The sequence below is a fragment of the Saccopteryx bilineata genome, chromosome 4, assembly GCF_036850765.1.
Source record: "Saccopteryx bilineata isolate mSacBil1 chromosome 4, mSacBil1_pri_phased_curated, whole genome shotgun sequence".
Taxonomy (NCBI): Eukaryota; Metazoa; Chordata; class Mammalia; order Chiroptera; family Emballonuridae; genus Saccopteryx; species Saccopteryx bilineata.
The window spans coordinates 297,901,645-297,926,417 of NC_089493.1; the positions used below are offsets into that span (position 1 = coordinate 297,901,645).

The 24,773-nt window shown below is 48.0% G+C and overlaps 2 protein-coding genes and 2 long non-coding RNA genes across 17 annotated transcripts in view; 2 read left to right on the forward strand and 2 right to left on the reverse strand.

Annotated features, from left to right (window-relative positions):
- On the forward strand, positions 1-9,071 carry ERI2 (ERI1 exoribonuclease family member 2). 10 transcript variants are annotated; one of them, XM_066275933.1, is made up of 9 exons: positions 1-454; positions 1,703-1,770; positions 2,276-2,359; positions 2,845-2,972; positions 3,452-3,608; positions 4,484-4,584; positions 4,817-4,898; positions 5,836-5,924; positions 6,518-9,071. In XM_066275933.1, exons 1-9 carry the CDS (start codon positions 432-434, stop codon positions 7,814-7,816), a joined length of 2,031 nt encoding a protein of 676 aa, XP_066132030.1. In that variant the 5' UTR covers positions 1-431; the 3' UTR covers positions 7,817-9,071. The 10 variants fall into 10 exon arrangements, with proteins under 10 accessions (XP_066132030.1, XP_066132031.1, XP_066132032.1 ...); XM_066275934.1 differs by having other exon boundaries at positions 2,857-2,972; XM_066275935.1 differs by having other exon boundaries at positions 2,860-2,972.
- Positions 7,476-9,758, reverse strand: LOC136334984 (uncharacterized). The gene is made up of 3 exons (XR_010731243.1): positions 9,641-9,758; positions 9,086-9,511; positions 7,476-7,607 (listed from the first exon to the last, which is right to left on the reverse strand). It is a non-coding gene; the product is annotated as an uncharacterized lncRNA (long non-coding RNA).
- LOC136334983 (uncharacterized) lies at positions 9,529-20,599 on the forward strand. 3 transcript variants are annotated; one of them, XR_010731242.1, is made up of 4 exons: positions 9,529-9,943; positions 10,289-10,575; positions 10,788-11,122; positions 11,949-12,324. It is a non-coding gene; the product is annotated as an uncharacterized lncRNA (long non-coding RNA). The 3 variants fall into 3 exon arrangements; XR_010731241.1 differs by lacking the exons at positions 9,529-9,943; positions 11,949-12,324 and adding exons at positions 19,829-20,289; positions 20,461-20,599 and having other exon boundaries at positions 10,439-10,575; XR_010731240.1 differs by having other exon boundaries at positions 9,529-10,575.
- The window catches only part of LOC136334981 (acyl-coenzyme A synthetase ACSM3, mitochondrial-like), a 25,113-nt gene continuing 11,513 nt past the window's right edge, over positions 11,174-24,773 (reverse strand). For 2 of the 3 annotated variants that reach the window (XM_066275944.1, XM_066275945.1), the window contains 10 exons: positions 20,858-21,001; positions 20,572-20,728; positions 20,198-20,277; positions 18,616-18,739; positions 17,584-17,664; positions 16,561-16,662; positions 14,984-15,111; positions 14,781-14,880; positions 12,331-12,450; positions 11,175-11,966 (listed from right to left, as the gene is read on the reverse strand). In XM_066275944.1, coding sequence (XP_066132041.1) covers positions 11,868-11,966; positions 12,331-12,450; positions 14,781-14,880; positions 14,984-15,111; positions 16,561-16,662; positions 17,584-17,664; positions 18,616-18,739; positions 20,198-20,277; positions 20,572-20,728; positions 20,858-21,001 — 1,135 coding nt within the window. In that variant the 3' untranslated portion in view covers positions 11,175-11,867. Of the gene's footprint in view, positions 11,967-12,330; positions 12,451-14,780; positions 14,881-14,983; positions 15,112-16,560; positions 16,663-17,583; positions 17,665-18,615; positions 18,740-20,197; positions 20,278-20,571; positions 20,729-20,857; positions 21,002-24,773 lie in introns of all 3 variants that reach the window. The other variant, XM_066275946.1, reaches the window with a different exon arrangement.

The following is a 24,773-nucleotide window of genomic DNA, read 5'->3' on the forward strand; positions in this document are numbered from 1 at the left end:
CCTCAGCCGTGGCGGAGTAGGTACACCTCCCGCCCTCCGACGCCGGGCACCCAGCAGCTTGCCTCGCGGCGCCAGCCCACTCCACACCGCGGAAGGCGGGTCCGACGGGCCTCGGGGCAGGCCCCGCGCGGCGGGGTGGGGGTGCAGCTCGGGGACCCGCCGCGCGCCCGGGGGAGGCGCCGGGACCGGCCACGTTGCAGACGGTGCCGCAGCCGCCGGGCGCCTCTCCGCCCGCCGCGGGACAGGACAGGACAGGGAACGGGCGCTGCCCGGCGGCTGCCCCGCACTCCGGGGCCGCGAGGGCACGAGCAGCGCCGGAGCGGAGGGCCCAGCCGTCTCCTCCGTCCAGCCGCGCGCGACATTTGAACGGCCCGGAAGTGCCCGCCACGAGACTTCCGGCAGCCGGCGGCTGACCGAGAGCCGCGTCGCGCATGGCAACCAAGAAGTTGGCCAGGTACGTGAGGGCCGCGCGCGGGGCGGCGGGGCTCCGACGGCGGACTCGAGCCCGGGCCTGGCCCGCGGGGACCATAGCGCGGTGCGCTGGGCGCGCCGCTTCCTCATGAGCCGCTGCATTCCCTGGGGAACCGTGGGGGCCGCGTCCCTGGTTCCCGCACGGACCGGTCACACTTCCGGTTCCGGTGGTGGGGACCGGGCTCCGGACAGCGTGGTCTGCGGACCCGCAGCATCCTGGGCTCCCACGCCAGGGCTGCTTTTCGGCGGGTGACCGAGCGCGTTCTCTCCTCATGTAACCGATTTAGCAAAGTGACCGCCGTGCGGGTTTGCGGAGGCCCCAGTGCGGTTCCCGTGGCGGTTCTGGGCCCGCCAGGCAGTAAGGATCAGTGACCGTTAGCTACTCACCCCCCGTCTCTGAAAACCAAAAACAAGGTCTACGGAGTGTAACTCTACTCATCCAATTATACCGCTTACAAAAATTAGGGCTTGTTTCAAAAAGAGTGTGAAATGATAAAAAAAGCATTTGACTTACTATTATTATTATTATTAAACAAGAACATCAGAAAAGCAAACAGCAAGTCAAAGAAACTTGTTCGATGGTGCAAATGAGATGCTTAACCAGCTTTTATTTCTCTGGTGAAAACGCACTAGACAAAAGGCTGGAAGTCCTGGAGGAGCTGCCCGTTGCTTGATCTCCTGATTTTCATGAGCAGTAGTTTCCCCACACTCATCCCTTTCTTGGGAAGCCGGCTTATTGTGTTCGGGGATCCTTTACCATCTGTTTACAGTGGTTTCCAAGGGGTGCCTAGTTTCTGCACCCGATCATTTCAGTTGCTAGAAGATTGGACCTGGCCCACCTCCTCGAACTGTGGTTGTAAACACAATTAGCAAGGGTTCATTAAAAAATGCAAAGGCAAAAATCACAGGCCTTTCCAGGCTCTCTTCCACCAATCGCTTGCACTCCTCGGTATTACTATAAAATAAGGGGAGCAGAAAGAATTGGTCGCGGTTTGCATATACTGCCTGTGCTTTGAAGTTTATGTAGGTTAAAAATGACCGCTAACATGAAGAGAGGGTGACGCTTAGTGCAAGAACCAAAGTCTTTTGCTCTTAAAGTCGAGCTCAGTTTCCTCTTGATGATGATACATTAATAATGAGTTGTACCACGAATTTATTAGCCTGTGGGAGTGTGAACGAGGCTGCTAACAGATGGGGATGTTTTTCATCCCCCCCCCTTTTTTTTTTTTAGGCAGCTTGGATTAATTAGGAGAAAGTCAGTTGCACCAGCAAATGAAAATCTAGGAAAAAGCAAATCCAGTAAGTAGTGTTTCCCCACTTCTTTCTATTTTGTAGCTTGCCCTTTTAACATTGGGAAAGCATAAAAGTATGATACTGGAAGAAGGACCGCTGGTCTGGCTGCCTGTCGCCATGGAAACCAATTACATGACACGGGTGCTGATGTCCAAGAAAGGTTGACTCAAGTTCCAGCTTTCTGGAACCGGAGGATGAAAGAACTCCTGTCCTCAATAACCCAACTCCCTAACTTGACCAGAGGTGAAAATGCAGGATTGATTGTACATATGTTTGATTTGTTACAGAAAATGTAACTTCGATCACTAAACTGGTAACATTGAATCATATCGTTATAAGAGCAACACACTGGATTCAACAGTTTACAGGGATTCTTTTATTAGCTTACAGAAGTTACTTTCTCAGCTACTTTGTTAGTACACTCTCCGCTCTGTTGTCTGGCCAGTCAGACTAGTATCGGTCGTACAGTGTATTTTATTCCCGGTTACAAGTACACCCTGATCTTTTGCAGAGCAGTTATTTGACTACTTAATTGTCATTGATTTCGAGTCAACATGTTGGAATGATGGGAAACACCACCTGACCCAGGAAATAAGTAAGTCTGGACTGCCAGTGGCCAGAGCTAGCATCGATGAGTCACTTTAAAGTTCATATGATAGATATAAGCAAGTCAACAGTTAAAAAAATTAAATTAAAAAAAACAAGATGGTCTCTCAATTGGTAGTTTTACTCTTAAACCTAAATTAAAAAAAAAAAAAAGACAACAAAACCTAATGCCTAAATGTGTCATATGAAATGATTGTTTTAGGATTACATGCAAAATCTACACTGCGTAGAAAGTGAAAAAAATACTTTTGCAGAAAGGAGTACATTTTGACTTCCATCTGGTCTTTCTACTGAATTTTGGAACTATATAAAAGAGTTTTAAGTAGATATATTCAACTTCAGTATTTTGAAATATTCTTTGACGTAACTTAGAGCCATTACATCACACTGCTTTGGCCACTTTAATGTGCTTTTACTGAAACAGTGATTGATTTGGCATTGATTTAAGTGTCAATGAGTGATTCTCTCATGTAGTTGAATTCCCAGCAGTGTTGCTGAACACGTCCACTGGAGAGATTGACTCTGAGTTCCATGCTTATGTTCAGCCTGAAGAACACCCGGTTCTCTCTGAGTTCTGCATGGAACTGACAGGCATACAGCAGGTACGACCTTCCCTTTTGCCCGCCTCTCCTCCTGCCTGTCACCCCCACCCAAACAGTCAAGAAGCAACTACGCAAATATCAAAATTCAGAAATCAGCTTCATAAAGAAAATGAAAGCAATACCTCATTTGGAATTAGCTGTGTTCAGTGTTAGGAGAAATAACGTCCCCTCCAGAAGTCCACTGGCATCTTTAAAAATGAAGAATAGTGTTGTAAAAGTGAACATCAGATTTATTTTATGGAAATTAAAGACATCAAATTTCTGGTGGTCTGGATTTAATTATTTAGATTGGTGACCTAGTTTTTCTTACCTCCTAGAGCTCTAACCATTCTATCATCTCTCTCCCCTGTCTGGAAACCTTTCACTAGGTAAACTCTTGGTCAGTGGAACCTTTTGGTTATGTCCCCCCAGGGCCCAGTTACTGTGCTCAATAATTACACGATTAGATTGTTGACTTCAGATTTTGTGACTCTATTCAGGCTCAGGTTGATGAAGGTGTCCCTCTGAAGATCTGCCTGTCTCAGTTCTGTAAATGGATTCGGAAGATTCAGCAACAGAAGAACATTATTTTTGCTACTGGGGTTTCAGATCTGTCCACATCAGAAGTGAAACTATGTGCATTTGTTACATGGTCAGGTAAAAAAGAAAAATGTACCTATCAGTCATAAATGAGTTGCATCACCACTGTGTACTTTTTTATCTCTAGTAAGAATTATACTTTGTTAACCTTCTGGGCCAGGAAAAGAAATCCAAGTGCCTAGCAGATGTTAACCAAGAAAGTGAATTTATTCATATTTTAAAAATTACCATTCCAGGATACCTTAAAATTTTAAGCCTCAACTTTAAGAATCTTTCTAGATTGTTCCTCTGATTTAGTGAAAACTTCTATGCTGTATTTTCTAGTCTTGAATAGTCCTCTTCAATTGCTTTATTTCCCGCTTACTAATGTCATCAAGTAGAAAACAGGCCATTGACTGTAATCTTGTGTATCTTGCGATGCAGCCTTGCCACTAACAGTATTGACCACAGTGCGATGCTTCTGCCCGCTCAGTACTGACAGTCGTATTTGGTGTCCGGCTGCTCTGTTTGATGTCTCAGCTACTTGAATCTTCTCTCAGAATGTTGAAAGCAGAGTAACTTCTCCATCGAGGCCTTGTCATTTGACATCTTACTCGTCTTTCTGAAATACTCATTTTGTCTTGTTAATAAATCATTTTGAAAGTTACCAACCTAATTTCTTTTAAGTTATACAAAGTGAGTAATTGTTAGATAGCAACAAGGCAATTAAATCTTATTATTCCATTACACATAAAGTATATTATTGTAGAGTGTGTGTGTATATATATATATATGTATATATATTGATATATATATAGTATTAAATGTTATATTTTAAGTCTTACTGTTCTATTTTATACAATCTTTCTGCATTTTATTTATAACTGATTATGGCATAAGTAGAAACTGCTGGCATCATTAATTTTGTTCTGTTTTAATGTACTTTTATGCAGATTGGGACTTGGGGGTTTGCTTAGAGTACGAGTGTAAAAGAAAACAGCTGTTAAAACCGGCGTTCCTAACTACTTGGATTGATCTCAGAGTAACTTACAAGGTAAGGGCAAAATGAAAAAATGATAAAACTTTATTCCACACATGGGTGTGGTTTTCTGTGAATACCATATCTTCTTTTGAAGCATGGATAAATCCATTCTTACAGTGTGTAAAAACAACCTAACAAAAGTAAGCGTCTTCCAAGTCTAGAACTAAAAAATAATGAGAAGTGGTAATACTAGCCTCCCACATGGTAATTGTGTTTTTGGACATGTCTTCATTTATCTGACTAGAGCTTCTATCGGAGGAAACCACAGGGACTTCGGGGCGCTCTGCAGGAAGTGGGGATCCAGTTCTCAGGACGGGAACATTCTGGTTAGTATCAGTTGAAAATCATTTTACTGCGTAAGTAATTTTATTTTTATAAAGTTTTTTATGCGGCTCTCATTTTTGTGTGTGTGATGTCATTAATAAGGAATATCCTTCAGCCTAAAAAAAAAAAAAAAAGCTCCTACTAATCTATAAGTTTGTTTCTAAGACTTTCAAGTTGCCACTTGCATGAAGGATTGTAGGCTGAGACTGCCACCTAGTGGCCGTCGGGAATTAATCAGTCACATGGAATTAAATACCAGAAGGAAGTGGGCCAGTGAAAAACACTGAACAAGACTGTGAGACGACTCACAAAACATGGGTCTTAGAGAATGTTGGTCACATTTCTGTGAACTGTTGGACACATTTTTGCCTCCTCTGTAAACGTGGGCGTTCTTGTCTTTCGTTGGGTAAAGCTGCCATGGCTCTCCACAGACCTGTTTATCAAGATTAAAATTAGTAGATGTTTATAAAACTATAGTATTTCCTTTTTTTTTTCTATATATTTTTTTACATTGGCAGTACCAAATTTGTTTTTTATCATTATTATTGAGAGTCAGAAAGACAGACTCCTACATCTGCCCCAACTGGGATCCACGTGGCAAGCCCACTAGGGGGCAATGATCTGGCCATTTGGGGCGTTGTTCCATTGCTCAGCAACCAAGCTCTTCTTAGCACCTGAGGCAGAGGCCATGGAGCCATCCTAAGTGCCTGGGCCAACTCTGCTCCAATGGAGCCTTGGCTGCAGGAGGGGAAGAGAGAGACAGAGAGGAAGGAGAAGGGGAGGGGTGGAGAAGCAGATGGGTGCTTCTCCTGTGTGCCCTGACTGGGAATCAAGCCTGGGAAGCCTGGGACTTCCACACACTGGGCCAATGCTCTACCACTGAGACAGCTGGCCAGGGCCAGCACCACTAAATTCAATGTTTGATATTTATTTCCTCAGGATTGGATGATTCTCGAAATACTGCCCTTCTTGCTTGGAAAATGATCAGGGATGGTTGCTTAATGAAAATTACAAGGTCCTTGAACAAGGTCAGTGGCATCTTGCTCCTTTATTCTGTCATCTCAAACTCCAGAAGTTAATTGTAGGGTCATTGAAGAGTAGCTAGCCTGTGTGAAATAATTTGTGTCAATTGATGGTGGCTTTTTTTTTTTTTGTATTTTTCTGAAGCTGGAAACGGGGAGAGACAGTCAGACTCCCGCATGTGCCCGACCGGGATCCACCCAGCACGCCCACCAGGGGTGATGCTCTGCCCACCAGGGGGCGATGCTCTGCCCCTCCGGGGCGTAGCTCTGTTGCGACCAGAGCCACTCTAGCGCCTGGGGCAGAGGCCAAGGAGCCATCCCCAGCGCCCGGGCCATCTTTGCTCCAATGGAGCCTTGGCTGCGGAAGGGGAAGAGAGAGACAGAGAGGAAGGAGAGGGGGAGGGGTGGAGAAGCAGATGGGTGCTTCTCCTGTGTGCCCTGGCCGGGAATCGAACCCGGGACTTCTGCACACCAGGCTGACGCTCTACCACTGAGCCAACCTGTCAGGGCCGATGGTGCCTTTTTTTTATATAATGTGTACTGAAAAAATTCTGAACACACCGTTGCTAAGGCTGTTGGATTTATCTGTGGAACCCTAGGTTCCCACGAAGAAGAATCCCAACCTTGTGGCCAGAGATGTGCGTCCCAGTCAAGCTGCAGAAAGCCCGGCCCACAGCAGCAGTGAGCGGAGTCCCAGCACAGGCCGGACAAGTACGACACGTCCTCACGAGAAAGCTCAAGTGAGGTCCGCTGGCGTGAATCCTGTAAAGGTCCGGCAAGAGGAGTTACCTCCAAAGAGCGGTGTGAAAGCGGGCTTATCTCTTTTCAACACGAAGCCCCGCACGACCCTGGGGCCGCTGCCCTGCCCCGTCCTCAGGACACCTGTGCGCAGGCGGAGAGAGGACGAGCTCCGGGCGCCGAGTGCCCCTTCGATGTCTTCAGCCGTTGGATCAGAACTGGTGCTGGTGTCCACTACTGTTTCAGCCGTCAACCACGTTTCCGATACAGAAATGAGTTCCGCTCTGGACTGCTTACCCATGTTGGCTGACTGGGAGGACGTAGCTTTTCTGCCAGCGTCTCAGCCCGAGCAAAATACAGACTGTGTTCCTCCCCTTCGTGACTCCAGCCTGGCGACTCCGGTCAGGTCTGGAGAAAGAGGTGAGGTTCTGACAGAAGCTGAAGTGCTGAGTTGTCAGGACCGTGGAGGCGCGGGAGACACTCCTGAGAACCCCGGGACCGCTCAGTCGGTCGTGTATAAGAGTCCACAAACGACCATTTACAACGTCAGAGAAGCCCCAGGCCCACGGTCAGATGTGTCTGACTTTAAACTACCCGAGTGCAAGTCGAGTGGTTTCAACAGCACAAAGGCCGGTCTGTCTTACACTTCAGTTTCGGGGGGACATCTTCTTCTAGGAGGTGCTAAGAGGAATCTCTCCGGTCCCCCTGCGTTCCCCCTAGTGAAGAAACAGACCTTCTCTATCCATGAGGACGGGCCTGTGTCGTCGGAGGGCTCCCCAGTGAGAGGTTGTTCTGGGAAGGTGCCCTCTGTCTTAACTTCCCCCGTGAACCTGCAGGAGCTGTGGTGGGTCGGGAAGATGACACCCCCCCTCTGCAGGTGCGGCCGCAGGGCGAGGAGACTGGTGGCCTCTAACAACGGGCCCAACCATGGCAGGGCCTTCTTTTGTTGCCCTGTTAGGAAGAACCAAGAAAACAGACATTGTTGTGGTTATTTCAAGTGGGAACAGACACTTCAGAAGGAAAAGGCCAATGGCATGATTCCTTCTCGTTCCCCAGGGGGGCTCGCGGTTAGTTCTTTGGAAACCAGCCATTTTTGTGATCAGACTGTAAATGTTTCTACCGAAAATCTGTTGAGACTCAGACCTTCCATGAGGAATTGATAAACCTTCTTTATATCTAAACTGGTTTTTTTTCATTTTTATTTATTCATTTTTAGAGAGAGAAGAGGGGAGGAGCTGGAAGTATCAACTCCCATATGTGCCTTGACCAGGCAAGCCCAGGGTTTTGAACCTGAGACCCCAACATTCCAGGTCGCTTTATCCACTGCACCACCACAGGTCGGACCTAAACTATGTTTTCACTTTAATATGACTTTAATGTGGTAGAGAGAGTGCAGGGCTACAGGTGAGGAGCGACAGCGTATCTAAGCTCTATAGACTGCACTGGGCTATTCACACACACGTGCGCGCGCGCGCACACACACACACACACACACACTGAAAATAGAGGAGAAGGTAAATCACAGGCTTCTAATTGCACTCACCAGTTGTCTAACTTGTGTCTTCTGTTTGTGTATGAATCCTGATCGTTCCTTGAATTCCCAAACATGCCTAATCGGAAAATATCTCACGCTGTGTTATTTCTATTTTCTATATTGATTTTTGTCAGCTTTATCATACTTTTTTGAAGAACCACAAGTGAAATATTCTGTAAACTGCATTTATTAGATTAAATGTGATAAGTAATAGTACTAGAACTAGATGATGTCTTCCTTTTACAGTTAGACCTTGACACAAATTTTAAACTACTTTATTTGAATAAAACTAGGACTAATAAGCCTGACAGGTGGTGGCACAGTGGATAGAACATCAACTTGGGATGCTGAGGACCCAGTTCGAAATCCCAAGGTCGCTGGCTTAAAGCCCATGGTCGCTGGCTTGAGCAAGGTGTCACTGGCTTGGCTTGAGCCCCCGGGGTCAAAGCACATGTGAGAAGCATTTAATAAACAACTAAAGTGAAGCAACTACAAGTTGATGCTTCTCATCTCTCTCACACCCCCTTCTTCTCTCTCTCAAGAAAAATGTATATCTATTTGCCTGTAGATAGGTGTGTGCATATATGACTAATAAAAATCCCTAGTCTGTTTTTCTGGTAGATACTTTTACTTTGAGAATTACGATAATCTGACTTTATGTTTTAGAAACTTGTAAGTTGTTTAGTCTTATTTCAATGCGTGAAGATTGGTTCTGATTTGTATATTAACATATCAGAAGAATTAATTATTCAAGTAAGATTTGAAAACCACAGGTCAGAGATTTGGTTCAGAAACTGCTTCTATACTATACATTTAGCAATTCCTCATCAATCGATGGTATTCTTTCTGTATTGCCACATTGTAAGAACGCTGACACTCATGCCGTGGGACTTACTGGATATTTTATTTCAAGACAGCCGTGGGCTGGTGGTCAGGTGGAAAGAAGCCGAGTGGGTCTGGCTCGCGCTGTGGTGCGGGCAGCTGGGCTGGTGTCCTCGGCCAGGAAGGACTGTTCATCCACCAAGGCTCTGAGGAGGCGGAATGGCAACGAATGCTTCTTGTGAAGTCTTTGGAATGAAGGGTCACGCCTGGGTCGCAGTGGAACAGCTAAAGCCCCCATGCACATAAGAGGGGGGATGAGGAAGGCTAGCAAGGGAGAGTGACCCCAGCGAGCTGCGGGTGCCATAGCGGAGTTCCTCAGGAGAGCCCACGGGCACGACCAGATGTCACCACCGTCCTGCTGATGACAAGAAGCAGCGTAATTCCAGGAAGGAGAGAAGTAGGCCCAACTCAGGGGATGAGACGTGCAAGTTCAGCCTGTCTGGAAAGGAAGGGGGAGAAGGAGGGACAGGAAAGAGGGTGTCTTCAGGCTCTCCACGTCTCCTCTGAGAGGAGCCCAAGCCAGAGACAACAGAAGTGGGGTCGGCCCCCAGAGGACGGGAAGACTCACCCTCCCGAGTCTGGTGCCGTGAAGGGGGTGGCGGCTGGCCCCCAGCCACGGGGACACGGCCGCGGACTCAGAGCCTGTTACACACGCAGACTCGTTTCCATCACTTCCTGCCCAGCCACCCCAGGAGCCGGCCTTGGTCACCAAGCAGTCACAACCAAGTTGAAAATACGAGACTGGGCAGCAGGTGGCGTGGCCTCGAATGGTGCATCACCCGCCAACAAAGAGGTTCCTGGGAAGTGGCACTTTCTCCAGCTGCTCAGAAAGGGGTCGCACGGTGCCTGTCTGGAGCCCGACTGCAGGGAAGTAGGGTTTGTGCATCTGGGAGGGGGAGGGGCCACCTAGGAAGACCCCTGCTGAGTGGTTTCACTTGGGACGTCCCTCTTGCTTGCCTGCTGGATCCCAAGGTGGCCAAGGAGGCGCGGGGCCCAGGGGTCAGCTGCAGGGGACGCCCCCTAAGGAAGTGTCTTATCGCAGACCAGGCGAGCTTGGGAGAAGGGGGGGCGGGGCACCCTCCCCCTCCCCCTCCCCCTCCCCCAGGAGGAGCTAGAAGCAGCAGCAGCCAGAAGGGGAAGCCTCCCGCCTCCACTGCTTCCCTGAGTGAGGAGGTGGTGGTCACGTCCACACTCCCCGCTGGGTCCTCGCAGAGAGCGCCTCTGGGACGGGATGAACCGGCGCAGACTGGAGCGGAGGACCCTGTGGGCCCCCCACCTCGGGACCCGCTGCTGAGGACTCCTGCTCGTGCCCGTGCCAGCTGGAAAGAGCCGGCAGCGCCCAGTGAGCCCCAGTGAGCCCTGGGCTCCCGCTCTCCTGGGAGAGCGGCTGTTAGCTTGAGCAGGGGCTTGCAGAGCCTGCCCTTTGTCCTGGAGGCCGCCCGGGGCTGGGGCCCCGCTTCCTCGCGGTGCTGGAGGGTCCTCCCTCTGCAGCAGGCTGTTCTGGTATTTAGATTTGCACCCCAGCCCGTGGGGAGGGGTTCCTGAGGGCCCTCAGGGAGGGGGGATGGGGGTGGGGGATGGGCTTCTTCCTGTGTCCCTGCTGCCACCTGGTCCCCCGGGTCCCCCCACAGTGGTCCGCCCACCCCAGCCTGCCAAGCCTCCACACGCCCACCTCTCTCCGTCCTCTCTCCCCCCTTTTCCTCCCGCGGAGGCAGTGTCTTCCCTGCCGTCTGTCCCTTTGGCCTGGGCCCAGCCTGACCAACAAGGACCATTTCTCAGGCTCAGCTCTCGAAACAGGACACGTGTCTTCGCTTCAGCCGGCAGTGGTCTGTGGTGCGTCCAGGCCCTCGGGTCAGACAGGAGGGAAAAGGAGGCCTGGACCTGGCTGACCCTGAGCTTACTGACCCTCAGAGGTGCGTCCAGGACGTCCCTGAGGACGTCCGGACAGGGGACCGGTGGGGCTGGCCACGCAGCCCGAAGTCAAGGAGAAGTCACCTCAAGGGTGTCTGTCAGTGGTGGGCTGGTTTCCCAAGGTCACGCTTCGTGGAAGGTCAGCATTGTAGTGAGTACATGATTAGATATGAGAGGAGGTGTGGCCTCCCCGGTGTGGACCCCTCCCCCTCACAACCCAGGCCCCGCCCCACTGATCGACCCGGTTCTGGGATCTCAGAGATGGGGAGGGGAGGGCAGCTGATCTCACTGGAACTTGACTTCTTTTCTGTCTGATCACAAAGCCTGTTCGAGTCCTGGCTGGACACTGGGGTCGGGAATGGGGGGAGGACGCTGTGATGAAACTGGTCAGTGCCTGTTGTCTCCATGCTGCTCATGCTTCTACAAGTTCCTTGTTACAAATATCTCGGCTTAAGCTATTTCACCTTTGTTTTGAAATCCTCCCCTTGTAAGGAAGAAATGTGACACTTGTGACAAAGCTTGTAAGAAAGCCCCTCCTCCACCCCTCTGTTTTTCCCCCTTTAAATGACACATCTTAGGTAGTGAAGTTGTTCGTTTTAATTTTGGCTTTGTTTTTAACGAACATGTCTTCCAAATTAGCATTGCACGGTAAGTTTTAATGGCAAAACAGAACATGATTTCGTGCCGTTCACAAAAGGCTGCTGTGGGCAGAACAGAAGGTTTCCTGGCAGCACGGCTCCCCCCACCCCCACCCCCCACCCCCACCCCCCCCACACACACTCAGCCTCTGGTGTCGTGACCACAGCGGTTTTACAAGCCGAGGATCACATTTCTGTCACCTCTCTAATCTTGTGTCCAGTCTTTGTTTCTAGATGCTGTGATGATTAGTGGGGTGGGTTTATTCTCTCCCATTCTTTCTTCTTCAGCTCACTTCTCTTTACCTTCCCACTGATTGTCTTTGGCAGTTCTTGAACAAACTCCACCTGTTGGTATTAAGGGAACAAAGTCAGCCCAGAAGACTTCACCTTTAGACACAATCACTGAGGCAGAGAACTGGGACTCACACTGGGAGTGGGATTTTGGTAACAACCAAAGAAGGAAGAGGGAGGGGTAACCGCTAAGAATTTCCTGATACTTAATATTTTACGGGAGTCCAGTCTGGTGAGCCAGACAACCCGGCAAACTCGATGGAAGAGCTTCATTTTAATCTCAAAGGTTCTGATTCTTACGGCCTTCGTTCGGTTTGAGAACATTTGGTGTAGCAAGTTTGAGGAGAATGTTCATTAAAATGCAAACAGCTGGAACTTTACAGAACAGAAAGCAAAGCTGCATCATTAGAACACCTACCTTCCTCGGGTATTTGTAAGGCGCTGTCATCGTTTTCACGTGCTCCTGAATCTGCTTTTTCAGTTGTTCTTGGTCATGTGACTTGTAATCGGTGTTCAAAACAATAAAAGCCTTTACGACCTAAGGTAAATATTTGAAACACCAGTAAGATGGGTTGTGTATTCGTTTGTCTGAGCGTGTCTTGTTTCCTTTCTCTGACCCGGAGTCTCAGTCTTGGTGGAAGGCAGAGGTTACTAGGGTTTGATCCCGGCTCTGCTCTGTAACCGGCCAGCGGGCGCCCACACCCCCTGTGCTGTGTCTAATTCAGAGAGCGTCTGGGACTCCTGCTCTGGTCAGGATCCACACTTGAACCTTCTCCTCTAACTGCATCTTGAACTGTGTGTTCTTATCTGTCTCTGATATCTGTTCTTGTCTTCTTGTCTCATCATTTTTTTTTAACTTAGAAATTAAATTTAAGGGAGTGACATTGATCAGTAACAGTACGTAGGTTTCAGGTGAACATCTCCAGGGCACTGAGACTGGATTGCATTGTGCGCCCATCACCCAGAGTCACCTCATTTTCCCACACCCTGTGTTCATCCCCCCTTCATCTCCTCCCCCAGCCCCTCCCCCTGGGAACCACCTCCCTTTGATCTGTGTCTAGGAGTCTCCGTTTTATATCCCACCTGTGTGTGAAATCATACAGTTCTTAGTTTTTTCTGATTAACTTATTACACTCAGTATAATGTTCTCAAGGTCCATCCACGTTGTTGTAAACGGCAATAAGTCATCATTTCTCATGGCCGAGTGGTACTCCACTGTATGTATGTACCACCTCTTCTTTATCCAGTCCTCTGTCGAGGGACCCTGGTTGTTTCCCTGTCTTGGCCACTGTGAATAATGCGTGATGAACATGGGGGTGCCAATGTTTTTGAGATTTTGGGGTAGATACCCAGTAGAGGGATTGCTGGGTCATCTGATAATTCTATTCTTAATTTTTTGAGGAACCACCGCACTGTCTTCCATGATGGCTGTACCAGTTCACATTCCCACCAGCAGTGGATGAGGGTTCCTTTTTCTCCACAGCCTCTCCAACACTGGTTATGACCTGTCTTGTTGATAACAGCCATGCTAAAAGGTGTGAGGTGGTATCTCATTGTAGTTTTGATCTGAACTTCTCTAATAGCTAATAAAGATGAGCATCTTTTCATGTATCTGTTGGCCACTTGTATGTTTGTCGGGAGAAGTGTCTGTTCAGGTCCTCTCCCCATTTTTTAACTGAATTGCTGAGCTTTGTGAGTCCTTTATATATTTTTGGATATTAACCCCTTATCGTAGCTGTTGTTTGAAAATATCTCCCATCTGGTTGGCTGCCTGTTTGTTTTGTTGTCAGTTTCCTTTGCTGTGCAGAAGCTTTTTACTTTGATACAGTCCCATTCATTTATTTTTGCCTTCACTTCCCTTGCCTTTGGGGAAACTCATAAATTGTTCTCTGTGGCCAAGGTCCATGAGTTTAGTACCTGTGTTTTCTTCTATGTGATTTATTGTTTCAGATCTTTTTATTTTTTAAGTGAGAGGAGGGGAGGCAGAGAGACAGACTCCCACAAGCATGGGACCAGCCCGGGAGGAGTGAGCTTTCAGGACCTCGGTCTGATCTGTAGCTTATTCCCTGACTCCTCTGCTGACTGACCCGTCCGGCCGACTTCCGGCCGCCTCCCGGCCTGTCTGGACCTGGCTCCCGGCCCTGCCTGCTGACGCCGGCCTGCTCTCAGCTACTCTGGGACCGTGCTGGCTTCTAGACTCCTGGGCAGCAAACTCGATGCTGCCTGGCTGCCTCCTGATCCCCACCCTCACGTGAGCCTAGATCGCTGGCACTCCTGCCGTCTGTCCCAGCCTCCGCCTAGATCGCTGGCACTCCTGCCGTCTGTCCCAGCCTCCGCCCAGATCGCTGGCACTCCTGCCGTCTGTCCCAGCCTCCGCCCAGATCGCTGGCACTCCCGCCGTCTGTCCCAGCCTCCGCCCAGATCGCTGGCACTCCCGCCGTCTGTCCCAGCCTCCGCCTAGATCGCTGGCACTCCCGCCGTCTGTCCCAGCCTCCGCCTAGATCGCTGGCGCTCCCGCCGTCTGTCCCAGCCTCCGCCTAGATCGCTGGCACTCCCGCCGTCTGTCCCAGCCTCCGCCTAGATCGCTGGCACTCCTGCCGTCTGTCCCAGCCTCCGCCTAGATCGCTGGCACTCCTGCCGTCTGTCCCAGCCTCCGCCTACATCGCTGGCACTCCTGCCGTCTGTCCCAGCCTCCGCCCAGATCGCTGGCACTCCTGCCGTCTGTCCCAGCCTCCGCCTACATCGCTGGCACTCCTGCCGTCTGTCCCCGCCTCCGCAGAAGGATTCGGGTTCTCGACAGTCTGCATGTTGCGGTCTCCCTGCGCCAGACCGCTAACAGGGTCAAGTGGAGACGACTCGCTCGCTTACCTCTCCTCTGACGGGGTCCGGGCTGCTCACGGCAGCGGCTTCTGCCACCGCGGGGTGCTCAGCGAGGGCGCTTTCTATCTCAAACGGTCCGATTCGGTAGCTGGGAAATAAAACGGACGACAGGAGCTCGCACAGGTGACAGCAGGGTCACTGCAGAGCACTGACGGTCAGGTGACAGACCTACGCAGTGACGGGAGAATTACCCCGAGGAGAGGATGACGTCATCCGCTCTCCCCACGAACCAGAAACACCCGTCTTCGTCCATGAAGCCTTTGTCCCCAGTGATGTAGAAGTCGCCTCGCTGAGTTGAAGCTGTTTTTGTGGGATCATCCTGTGGAACAAAGACCATTTCTGCTGTTATTTGTTGTGAATGGGACTCTCCCGCTCAACTGGACTTTCAAATGTCCGAGGGGAAGAAGTCTGGCACCTTGAAGAGGCCTTAGCCTGAAGCGGAGCCGGCGTGTAAAATAAGGGTGACACTGCAGCATGTCCCTCGGCCCAGTGTACGAAAGGCAGGCTACAGAACAGGCCCACGTCCCTGCTGAGCACTCTCTCAGATGGGTCACAAAATAAATACGGCTCCTCGAGCTCAGAGGAGCAGGCTGTATGTGTCTCTGCTAAGCAGTTCATGTCAAACACTGGTCGGAAAGGAGACGTGAGCGCTCAGAGTTAAAAGAAAGCTCCAGCCTGACCTGTGGTGGCACAGTGGATAAAGCGTCAACCTGGAAATGCTGAGGTTGCTGGTTCGAAACCCTGGGCTTGCCTGGTCAAGGCACATATGGGAGTTAATGCTGCCAGCTCCTCCCCCCCTTCTCTTTCTCCCTCTCTGTCTCTCTCTCCTCTCTAAAAATGAATAAATAAAATAAATAAAGAAAGAAAGAAAGAAAGAAAGAAAGAAAGCTCCAACACCTAACAATTCAAACAGCAGTTTGTTGTATTTTGTCTGGTTTTCTATGAAAACAGAACTGGTTCTGTCACTGGGCAGGACAAACCATGATGTATTTACTGCCCTATTATGTGAAATCCACTAACGAGCACAACCCGGGCTTTCGATGACGCTGGTGTCAAGCTCTATTTGTGTCCTGGGGTGAGAGATGGGAGGACACGTGTAAGGAGCTTGGAGAGCCTCTCGTGAAAGGAGTGCACTTAATAATGCCCCCTTCTCAGGCCCTGGCCGGTTGGCTCAGCGGTGGAGCGTTGGCCTAGCGTGCGGAGGACCCGGGTTCGATTCCCGGCCAGGGCACACAGGAGAAGCGCCCATCTGCTTCTCCACCCCTCCCCCTCTCCTTCCTCTCTGTCTCTCTTCCCCTCCTGCAGACAAGGCTCCATGGGAGCAGAGTTGGTTGGGCGCATGCAGGAGTCTGTCTCTCTGCCTCCCCGCTTCTCACTGCAGAAAAATACAAAAGTAAATAAATAAATATTGCCCCATTCTCTGTCCCTCTCACCACTCCCCAGAAGGACGACCACTCCCTGGATTTCAGGGAAATGATGGGTCCCGTCTGACAGCCCAGGGGCCAGTGGGTACCGAGAGGCCACCCGCCTGCCTTCCTCTTGCCCTGGGCTTGAACCCGGCTGACAGCGGGTTCAAGCCCAGGGGGACCAGTGCCCCTGCTTCATCCAGCTTTGGGGTGTTTCTTCAGCTCTCTGTCTTGGGTCACTGTTCAGGAAACTGGGTCTCTCAGGGAAATGCCAAGTTGTGTTTTTATAGCAAGCAGGGATAACCACCGGGGACTTTTGAGAAAAACATAGAAAACAAGAGGTTATTTCATCAGTCTCTTACTACGTAATGGCTGAAGAGGCCGCAGGGCCGGTGAGGTAGAACTCGGATGCCAATGTCTCCTTCTTGACCGGGAGGCAGGACATTGCCATCTGCGTCTAAAATCTGGGATAAAACAGAACAATTCACTTACGGGAACTTCTACATAATGCCACCTCTTAAACCTTTCCTATTGTGTCATTTAAGAATGCAGACCTAAGTTTTAAGACGACTATCCGTTCCTAAGAGAAATGTACTTATTTAAATCCTTTTGCAAATATAAAATAAAATGCAGGTTAGAAATGTGAAAAAAGAATTAATTTTTTCTTTAATTGTACCATTCAGCAATAATCACATTTTGAAAACATTTTTGGAGACGATATACACAAAGGGGAAACAGGATCATTTCATAATGTGCAGTATTGTTTTTGCAACCTGCTTTATCATTTAGCAATATATATATCTTGACTATCTATTCCTCTGAAATAAACATTCATTACTTGTTTTCAAACTTTGTGGAAAAAAAATTTGACTTTTTATTTTTTTTTCCAATTAAGTGAGAGGCGAGGAGGCAGACTGACTCCCGCATGTGCCCCGACTGGGATCCACCCAGAAAGCCCACTAGGGGATGGTGCTCTGCCCATCTGGGGTGTTGCTCTATTGCTCAGCAACAGAGTACTTCTTAGCAACTGAGGCAGAGGCCACGGTGCCATCCTCAGTGCCTGGAGTCAACTTGCTCCTGAGCCATGACTGCAGAGTGAAGAGAGCGAGAGAGAAGCAAGAGGGGGAGGGGTAGAGAGGCAGATGGCCACTTCTCCTGTGTGCCCTGACTGGGAATCGAACGTGGGACTTCCACACACCCGGCCGATGCTCTACCACTGAGCCAGCCGGCCACAAATGAACATTTCGAACCCATTTCCATCTTTCCATGGAAGTTAAGATATTGTGAAATTATCCCCCAAATGAGGTGTATAAGGGAAGGTAGAAGTGGGGTGGGTGGGAATTAGATTGACTGTTAAACATTCCCCTGGAAGTCTATGTGCAGACCTTAACATCAAAAGCAGGCGAAGGCTTGCCCATTGAGCCAGGCTTAATTTTCATTCCCTTAAAATTGCCACAGATCAGCACCTAGTTAAGAAGAAGAAAGAATAATGTAACAGTACAAGTAACATAAATCTTATTCAATCATCCATCATGCATTCATTAGACAAGTATTTACTGAGAACTTAGTATGAACCAGGCTCAAAATAAAATAGATTCTCTGTTCTCATGAAGGATAGACACTAAAAAAAACCAAACAAAATATAATAAAATTATAACACTTAAAAAATTTATAATGACTGAAATATCCATATTTATGAAAATATTTCCTATTAGTATATGTATACTGTTCCTACTTAGAAATTTGTCGATTTTACCTTTACTTTTCTTTTTGGTACTTTCAGTTTTGACCATGTGCTCCCTTCATATGCTTTATAAATTGAGGCATTGTAAAAAGATGCAGTGTGAAATGTTCTTTCAGCCTTTCCCTGGTCTGTTCCATCCCTTTTGTTATTATTTGTTCATTTTCTCTAGAATTCCTTATTTCTACAAGCTCTTTAGATAACCCTTTTTTTAAAGTTTGCTTGTCAAGATGTTGTCCAGAAAACTTAATGTCTTACGTAGCAAGGGACTCGGCATTTTCTATTTTTGAGGAAACCCCAACCAAGCAAGTTCCCTATGACATAAGGGAAAATCCTTCTGCAGCTCTAGTATTTCTTTTTCATTAAAGAATGTTCTAATGCCTTTACCTTGACCAAGTACATAGCGGTTTTTCTCAATAAATGGCTGTTTCCAAATCCCGAAGCTCTGGGCTGTGATGTCAGGCTATTTAAACCACGGCTGCGTCTGTTACAGAGCTTGTTTTGGCAACTAGCTCCCCTCAAGCTTTAAACACACACACACACACACACACACACACTGTTCTAACTACTCCATCCCTCCCTAGCCCTCACAACCATGAGGATATCATGGACACTGGTTTTTATTCATCTGCGGAGATCGAATCCTGCCCTGTCTCTCAGCGAGGGCCACAGATACCACTTCGGTCTGTCCGTATGCCTCATAGATGTCCAGTCCGGTCCTGTTCCTCCACTGCTCCATCACTTCGGGGTCGATCGGCTCCCCAGCACTCACACAGTGCCGTAAGCTTTTGAACTGATAGCTTCCCAGAAGACATCCCAGAGTAAATTGAGGAAGAAACATGGCAAAAAAAAACAACAAAAGAAAGAAAGATGATTTCTAATGAAATTTCAATGTAAGGTGCTTCAGTTCCTAACTCCCCTCTCCAATACAAAACCAACCATTTGAACATCATAAAGTGGCTCCCAAAACACCAGCTTTTATTTTTATTTTTTTCTTCCTTTTATTTGGTGGGGTGTGGGGTGGGGGGAGGTGTGCTTTATCGCAAAGAGAAGCCATGCCGTCCTTAGGGGAGGCACCACATAGGTTAAATCAGTAATTAAAGGTTTATTATTTGCTCAAATCAACTATGGGATAATTTATACAATGGAATACTATATGGCCATAAACAAGAATAAAGGAATGCTTGGATGGTGCTTATCCACTAGAACTTTCTGTTACCATGGGAATCTCGATAAGCCACACTATTCTCTGAGCCCTGTATGGCCACTGCATGTTTGAACCATTAGTGCAACTGAGGAACTGAATTTTATTTTGAAGTGTAATTGACATATAATTTTATATTAGTTTCAGATGAACAACCTAATGATGCAGTATTTGTCTATAGTGTGAAATGACCACCATAAAAAGTCTAGTTAAGCTCCATTACCCTACATAGTTACAAAATTACTTTTGCTTATGATGAGAACTTTTAAGATTTACTCTCTTAGCAACTTCAAACGTGCACTACGGTACTATTAACTGGAGTCTGGGATTGAATTTTTAATTTAATTACATTTTCAATACTTCCATGTGGCCTGCTAGTCATTAATTACCCTGTTGGACAGCACATTTCCAGGATATATTGTTAGCAGGGAAGGGGGGGGGGTGCAGAACAGTGTGCATATTATGTTTCAATTTCTATTTATACGAGAGTGTTGAACACGTGCCTAATTGTCGGCTTGTGTGCACACCGACTTCAGGGAGAAGGGAAACTGACTGAGGACAGGTCAGGAGGCAGACTTTTCATGTATATTCTCATATGCCTGTTGACTTTTATGTCACTTGAACTGTTTCCTATGCAAAATTAAGTAAAATTAATTTAAAAATATTTCTCAATTCACCCTTTCAGAGGGAACTGACCACAGAGAAAAAAAAGAAAAAAAAAGACATCCATTGTTTTTTCCTGTGTGCTGGGATCGGGTTCCGAGTGAGGATGACTTCTCTACTTTCTCACCCGAAAGATGAAACACCTTCTCATCCCTAACCACTGGGCTGTCAGAGCCACACACATGGATGAACCCCTGTCCCTCCCCTTACTTGGGGGACCCTGCCTGGGACAGAGTAATTATCATTTACAGAATATCAGCAAGAGGAGAAGGAGAAGAGATGGCTAAATCCCATACAACTAGCCCGGAGCTATTCTGAGGCAGAAAGATACTGCATGTTAGAGCTTCCTCCGCCTCTCCCTATCCCGGGCCTGTCCACTCGCCTTTCTTACCTGGCCACGTCCTTCCGTACAAGCATCCGGTAGGCGGTGGGCACGGAACAGAAGACCGTGATGGGGAACTCGGAGAGGGTCTGCAATTTACAGTAAGTCAACTCTCGGTCTTGACCACAACCTGAACACGTGCCTACCTGTCTGCCCCAGGGAAGCAAAGCACCGCTAACCCTCTGTTTATTCTAACAACAACAACAAAAATGTACTCACACCTTTCTTTAGTATTATCTTTTCAGGTCTATTGATTTTTTTTTCCCCCTCAGATGCGAACTATCTTAGATCACCTTGTCTATCCCAATCTCTGCAAGCAACTTTTCTGCACCAGCCCGGTCGGTGACACGAAGGCATTTCTACACGCGGACCTCCCGTCTTACTTGCAGGATGGAAGTGGGCTCAAACTTGGGCAGACGGTGCGCAAAGACGCAGGCGCCCTGGATCCAGGGTGAGAACACGCTGCCCCAGGCCATCTTGGCCCAGCCGGTGTCGGACGTGTTCCACAGCACGTCCGAAGGGGTCAGGTCCAGCCAGAACCTGCGCGGACACACAGCCCCGGTCCGTGTGGGAGAAGCCAGTCCGGGAGACCCGACAAGGGGCCCGTCCGTCACCCCCGCGGGGGCGGACACCACCCCCCCCCCCAGCTACAGCGGCCGGTGACGGTACCTTCCGGTGACGGAGAGCCCCAGCCCTAAGCTGCTGTGGGTGTGCGCGGTCATTTTGGGAGAGCCGCTGGTCCCGCTGGTGAAGAAGTTGGCCATGGTCTCGTCGTGCTTTGTGGCCACGCAGGTGTGGCGGTCACTGGCGTGTCTAGGAAGGAAGCACCACCGTGATTCTGCACGTCAAACGCAGCCGCGTTGTCGATGGGTCGCGCAGGAAAGGGTTTGAGAAACCGTCCCTCGGACCTCGGTCTCTGATGGACTAGCCCCCCCCCCCCCACACACACACCCAGGGGTTTAGGCCGAAGCCATCGCCGGTGCCGCCTCCCTCTCCCGCCTTTCTGGAGCTTTCTGGATCCACTAACCGGCCCTCTCTAGCCCGCTTATAACGGCCCGTTTCATAGCCTTGGTGTAATAAAAAACAGTTCAAGCGTTTGAAGAACTCCCGAGTTTTATCACACCGGCAGCACCAGAGGGTTCTGTGGTCTTGTAATCATGTTATCTGTGAAGAACGGCTCCTTCACCATAGACGCTTTAAAATTTGATTTTTTTTCCCCATTAAATGAGTATGTTATAGAAATCATGGGGTAATGGTATAAAGCAAAGCTTGGGTCAGCAAACCTACAGGCCAAATCTGGCCCATCTCCTGGTTCCTTTTCAAGAGAGAGACGTGGGTGAGGGGGGTGGAGGGGAGAGAGATGAACAGCATCAACTCATAGTTGTGTCACTTTAGTTGCTCACTGATTGCGTTCTCATCCGTGCCTTGACCGGGGGCTACAGCAGAGCTAGTAACCCCTTGCTCAAGCCAGCGACCTTGGGATCATGTTGATGCTCCTGCATTCAAGCAGGCGACCTTGGGGTTTCAAACCTGGTTCCTCAGCACCCCAGGCCGACGCTCTGTCCATTGCACCACCCCCGGTCAAGGCCCACCTTCTGTTTTTGTGAATAAAGCTTCATTGGAACACAGCCCTGCCAATTCACTTACCTACGGCCTGTGGCTGTTTTCCTTCTACAAAAGCAGAGGACAGCAGATGTGACTGAGGCCACAAGGCCTACAGAGCCTCATGTGTTTACCGTCCACTCCTGTCATAGGGAATGTTTGCTGACACGTGGAGGACGGCTTTTCTGTCTCCCACCAGAGGGTCCATATAGTTCTGCCTGTGGCCAACAGTAACACTGAAGTGAAACTACGCATGTATCCAGGGAAGGGCAGCGCCCGGTTAAAGAGAAAGGAAAAACGAGCCCTGGCCGGATAGTTTGTTTGGTTAGAGCATCGTCCCGAAGCACAGAGGTTGCTGGTTCGATCCCCGGTCAGGGCACAGCCAGGAACAGATCAATGTTCCTGTCTCTCTCTCTCTCTCTCTCTCTCTCCTTCCGTCCCTTCCTCCTTAGTTAAAATCAGGAAATAAAAACAATTTTTTAAAAGAGAACAGCAACATTTACTTCTGAAGGCTAGCAGGCTGCTGTGTGTCAGGGCAGCTGAGAGGAAGTCAGCTCTGCACATACAGGGTGCCTAAGAAGCATCCAGGGCCTGACCCGTGGTGGCACGGCGGGTAAAGCGTGGGCCTGGAACACTGAGGTCACCTGTCCGAAACCCTGGGCTTGCCCGGTCAAGGCACATACAGGAGTTGATGCCTCCTGCTCCTCCCCCCTTCTCTCTCTCTCTCTAAAAATGAATAAAGTAAAAAAAAAGGCATACAGATTTTATCTGGGAGTACTGAATGAACGAAGGAATCGGAACATCTACCGTGAGGAATATAGGAAAGCTGTTTTCAAAGCCTCGTAGCCCTAGACCAAGTGTTCAGTCTATGATTCGTAATTATCTTTTTAGAAAACTAGGTCGTACCTACAGCTGTGTACCTGTCACTTCTATCACAGATGCGGTTTGTTCCGAAACCATAGGCGGTCGTCATACGCACCATCTCGCACGACTGGAGGCAGTAAACCGAGCAGCTGGGAGGTGGGTTCAGAAACCAGACTGCCTGGTGTGAACTCCGCTCTGCCAGATCCTGTGTAACCATAGTTACACAGGATACATAGTTACATAGACCTTATTCGTCTGTGTAACCACAGTATCTCACCCAGTGGTTCTCAAAGTGTGCGCCAGGGCGCACTGGTGCACCTTAGAAGATTTCCAGGTGCGCCCTGTGGTATTCCAGAGAAATATGTGCCTGTTGGGGACCAAAAAACCAACAGGGTTTTTGGAGTTTAGATTTTTGGGTGTGAGGAACTGGCTGTAAACTGACAGTCTGCCCGACCCCCCACCTCACTTGCCTGATTAGGCTTCAAAAGGCTGTTAAGCTGTGGTGCTGGATTGTTTACACTGCCCCCCATGTCCCCCGGAAAGACTGGAGGCAAGTTTCTTCTATCCTTTGTTTGGTGTCAAGTTAAGATGATGTGTATGGTGAGGTATTTCTGCACTTGGTAAAATTCTTGGGTTGCCTTGGAAACATGATCAAAGATCTCACTGATTTGCTAATGGCCCACTTTGCCCTATAAATAAAGCAAGATGCGGTTTTGGGCACAATTTGTTCTTGCCAGCAGCAATTACAGGGCCCTCCTGACGCCATATTTTCTTAATTCCATGTATTTTCTTAATTCCACACCATTCCCACTCGGGACCCGGAATTACCAGCTGTGCTGGTTCGCGGCAAGTGCCCAGATATAAAAATAAATCTAGTTACTCTATTATACCATTTCATTACGGAAATACCGCTCTTTTTGTTAACACATCATTATATTTATTATTAACACATCATTATATTATTTTTAGATAAATACACCCAAATAAAATGGATAGATTTCTTGAAAAGAAGCGTGATATTGAAGAATCCGATTCTGGAAGTGAGCAAAAGTTAAGTGTAAATAAAATAGGACTTGAAGGCTGGCGGGCAGAATTTAATTTATAGCACTTTCCATCACTTAACACTGAACAATACGACTGGATTAGAAACCCATTCATGGAAGCTTCAAGTGATTTTGGTTTAACATTAACAGAAGTGGAAGAACTGGCAGCTATATCCACTGATCATGGATTGATGATTAAACATAAGGAATTGTCTCTTGAAGCCTTTTGGATTTCTATAAAAGAACAATATGTGGCAATATCTAAAAAAGCTTTGAACATTTTACTACAATTTTCAACATACTTTTTATGTGAATTAGGATTTTTCTGCCCTTAAAACAGTTAAAAGTAAAAAAGAGAGTAATTCTTCAATGTATTCACAAGGAAATGAGAGTTTGCCTTTCAACTATACGCCCAAACATTGAAGAAATCGCTAGGACACATCAGGTTCATGTTTCTCATAAACACAAGAATAAAGAAACTTAACACATTCACACTACGACTTGCCGAATTTACTAAATCTTACTAAGAATGTATCTATATATATATATAAAAAGATAACTTTTTGTCATTTTAAAAAAAATTTTAACCCCTCTTTTTTACGAATTCTAAAAAGCAGAACTCAAAAAATGTAACATAAAAACGTTTTTTAATGTCAGAATAAATTTAATTTTGTTATATTTGTTTCGTATAATTACCATAAAAGCACGCTTGGACTTTATATTTTATTCTTTAATATTTGACTTAATTATTATAACATTTCTCAGAAATCTGTATATAGTGCGCCTACGACTATTTGTAGAATTTTAAATGCGCCCCAACTTCAAAAAGTTTGAGAACCACTGGTCTAACCCCTAAGTTGTAAGATTTAAATGAGTTCCTGTATCTCATGTGCTTGGAACAGTTTCTGGCGCACAACCAGAGCCATATAAATAAGTTACTGTTGCAAATGGAACATTATTTTTTATTAGAACAGTACTTGGCCTCTGGTTACATGTTAGCTGTTTTAGAGAAGGTAGGAATAAGTCCATAGCTGCAGGCATGCCCTCAGATCCTTGCCAAAAAAAAAAAAAAAGCA

Bases quoted from the DNA above. Each gene is read 5' to 3' on its own strand.
- ERI2 (XM_066275933.1), top strand. From the start codon at position 432: ATGGCAACCAAGAAGTTGGCCAG. The intron at 455-1,702 runs GTACGTGAGGGC...TTTTTTTTTTAG, and splicing joins GCAACCAAGAAGTTGGCCAG to GCAGCTTGGATTAATTAGGA. The intron at 2,973-3,451 runs GTACGACCTTCC...GACTCTATTCAG, and splicing joins AACTGACAGGCATACAGCAG to GCTCAGGTTGATGAAGGTGT.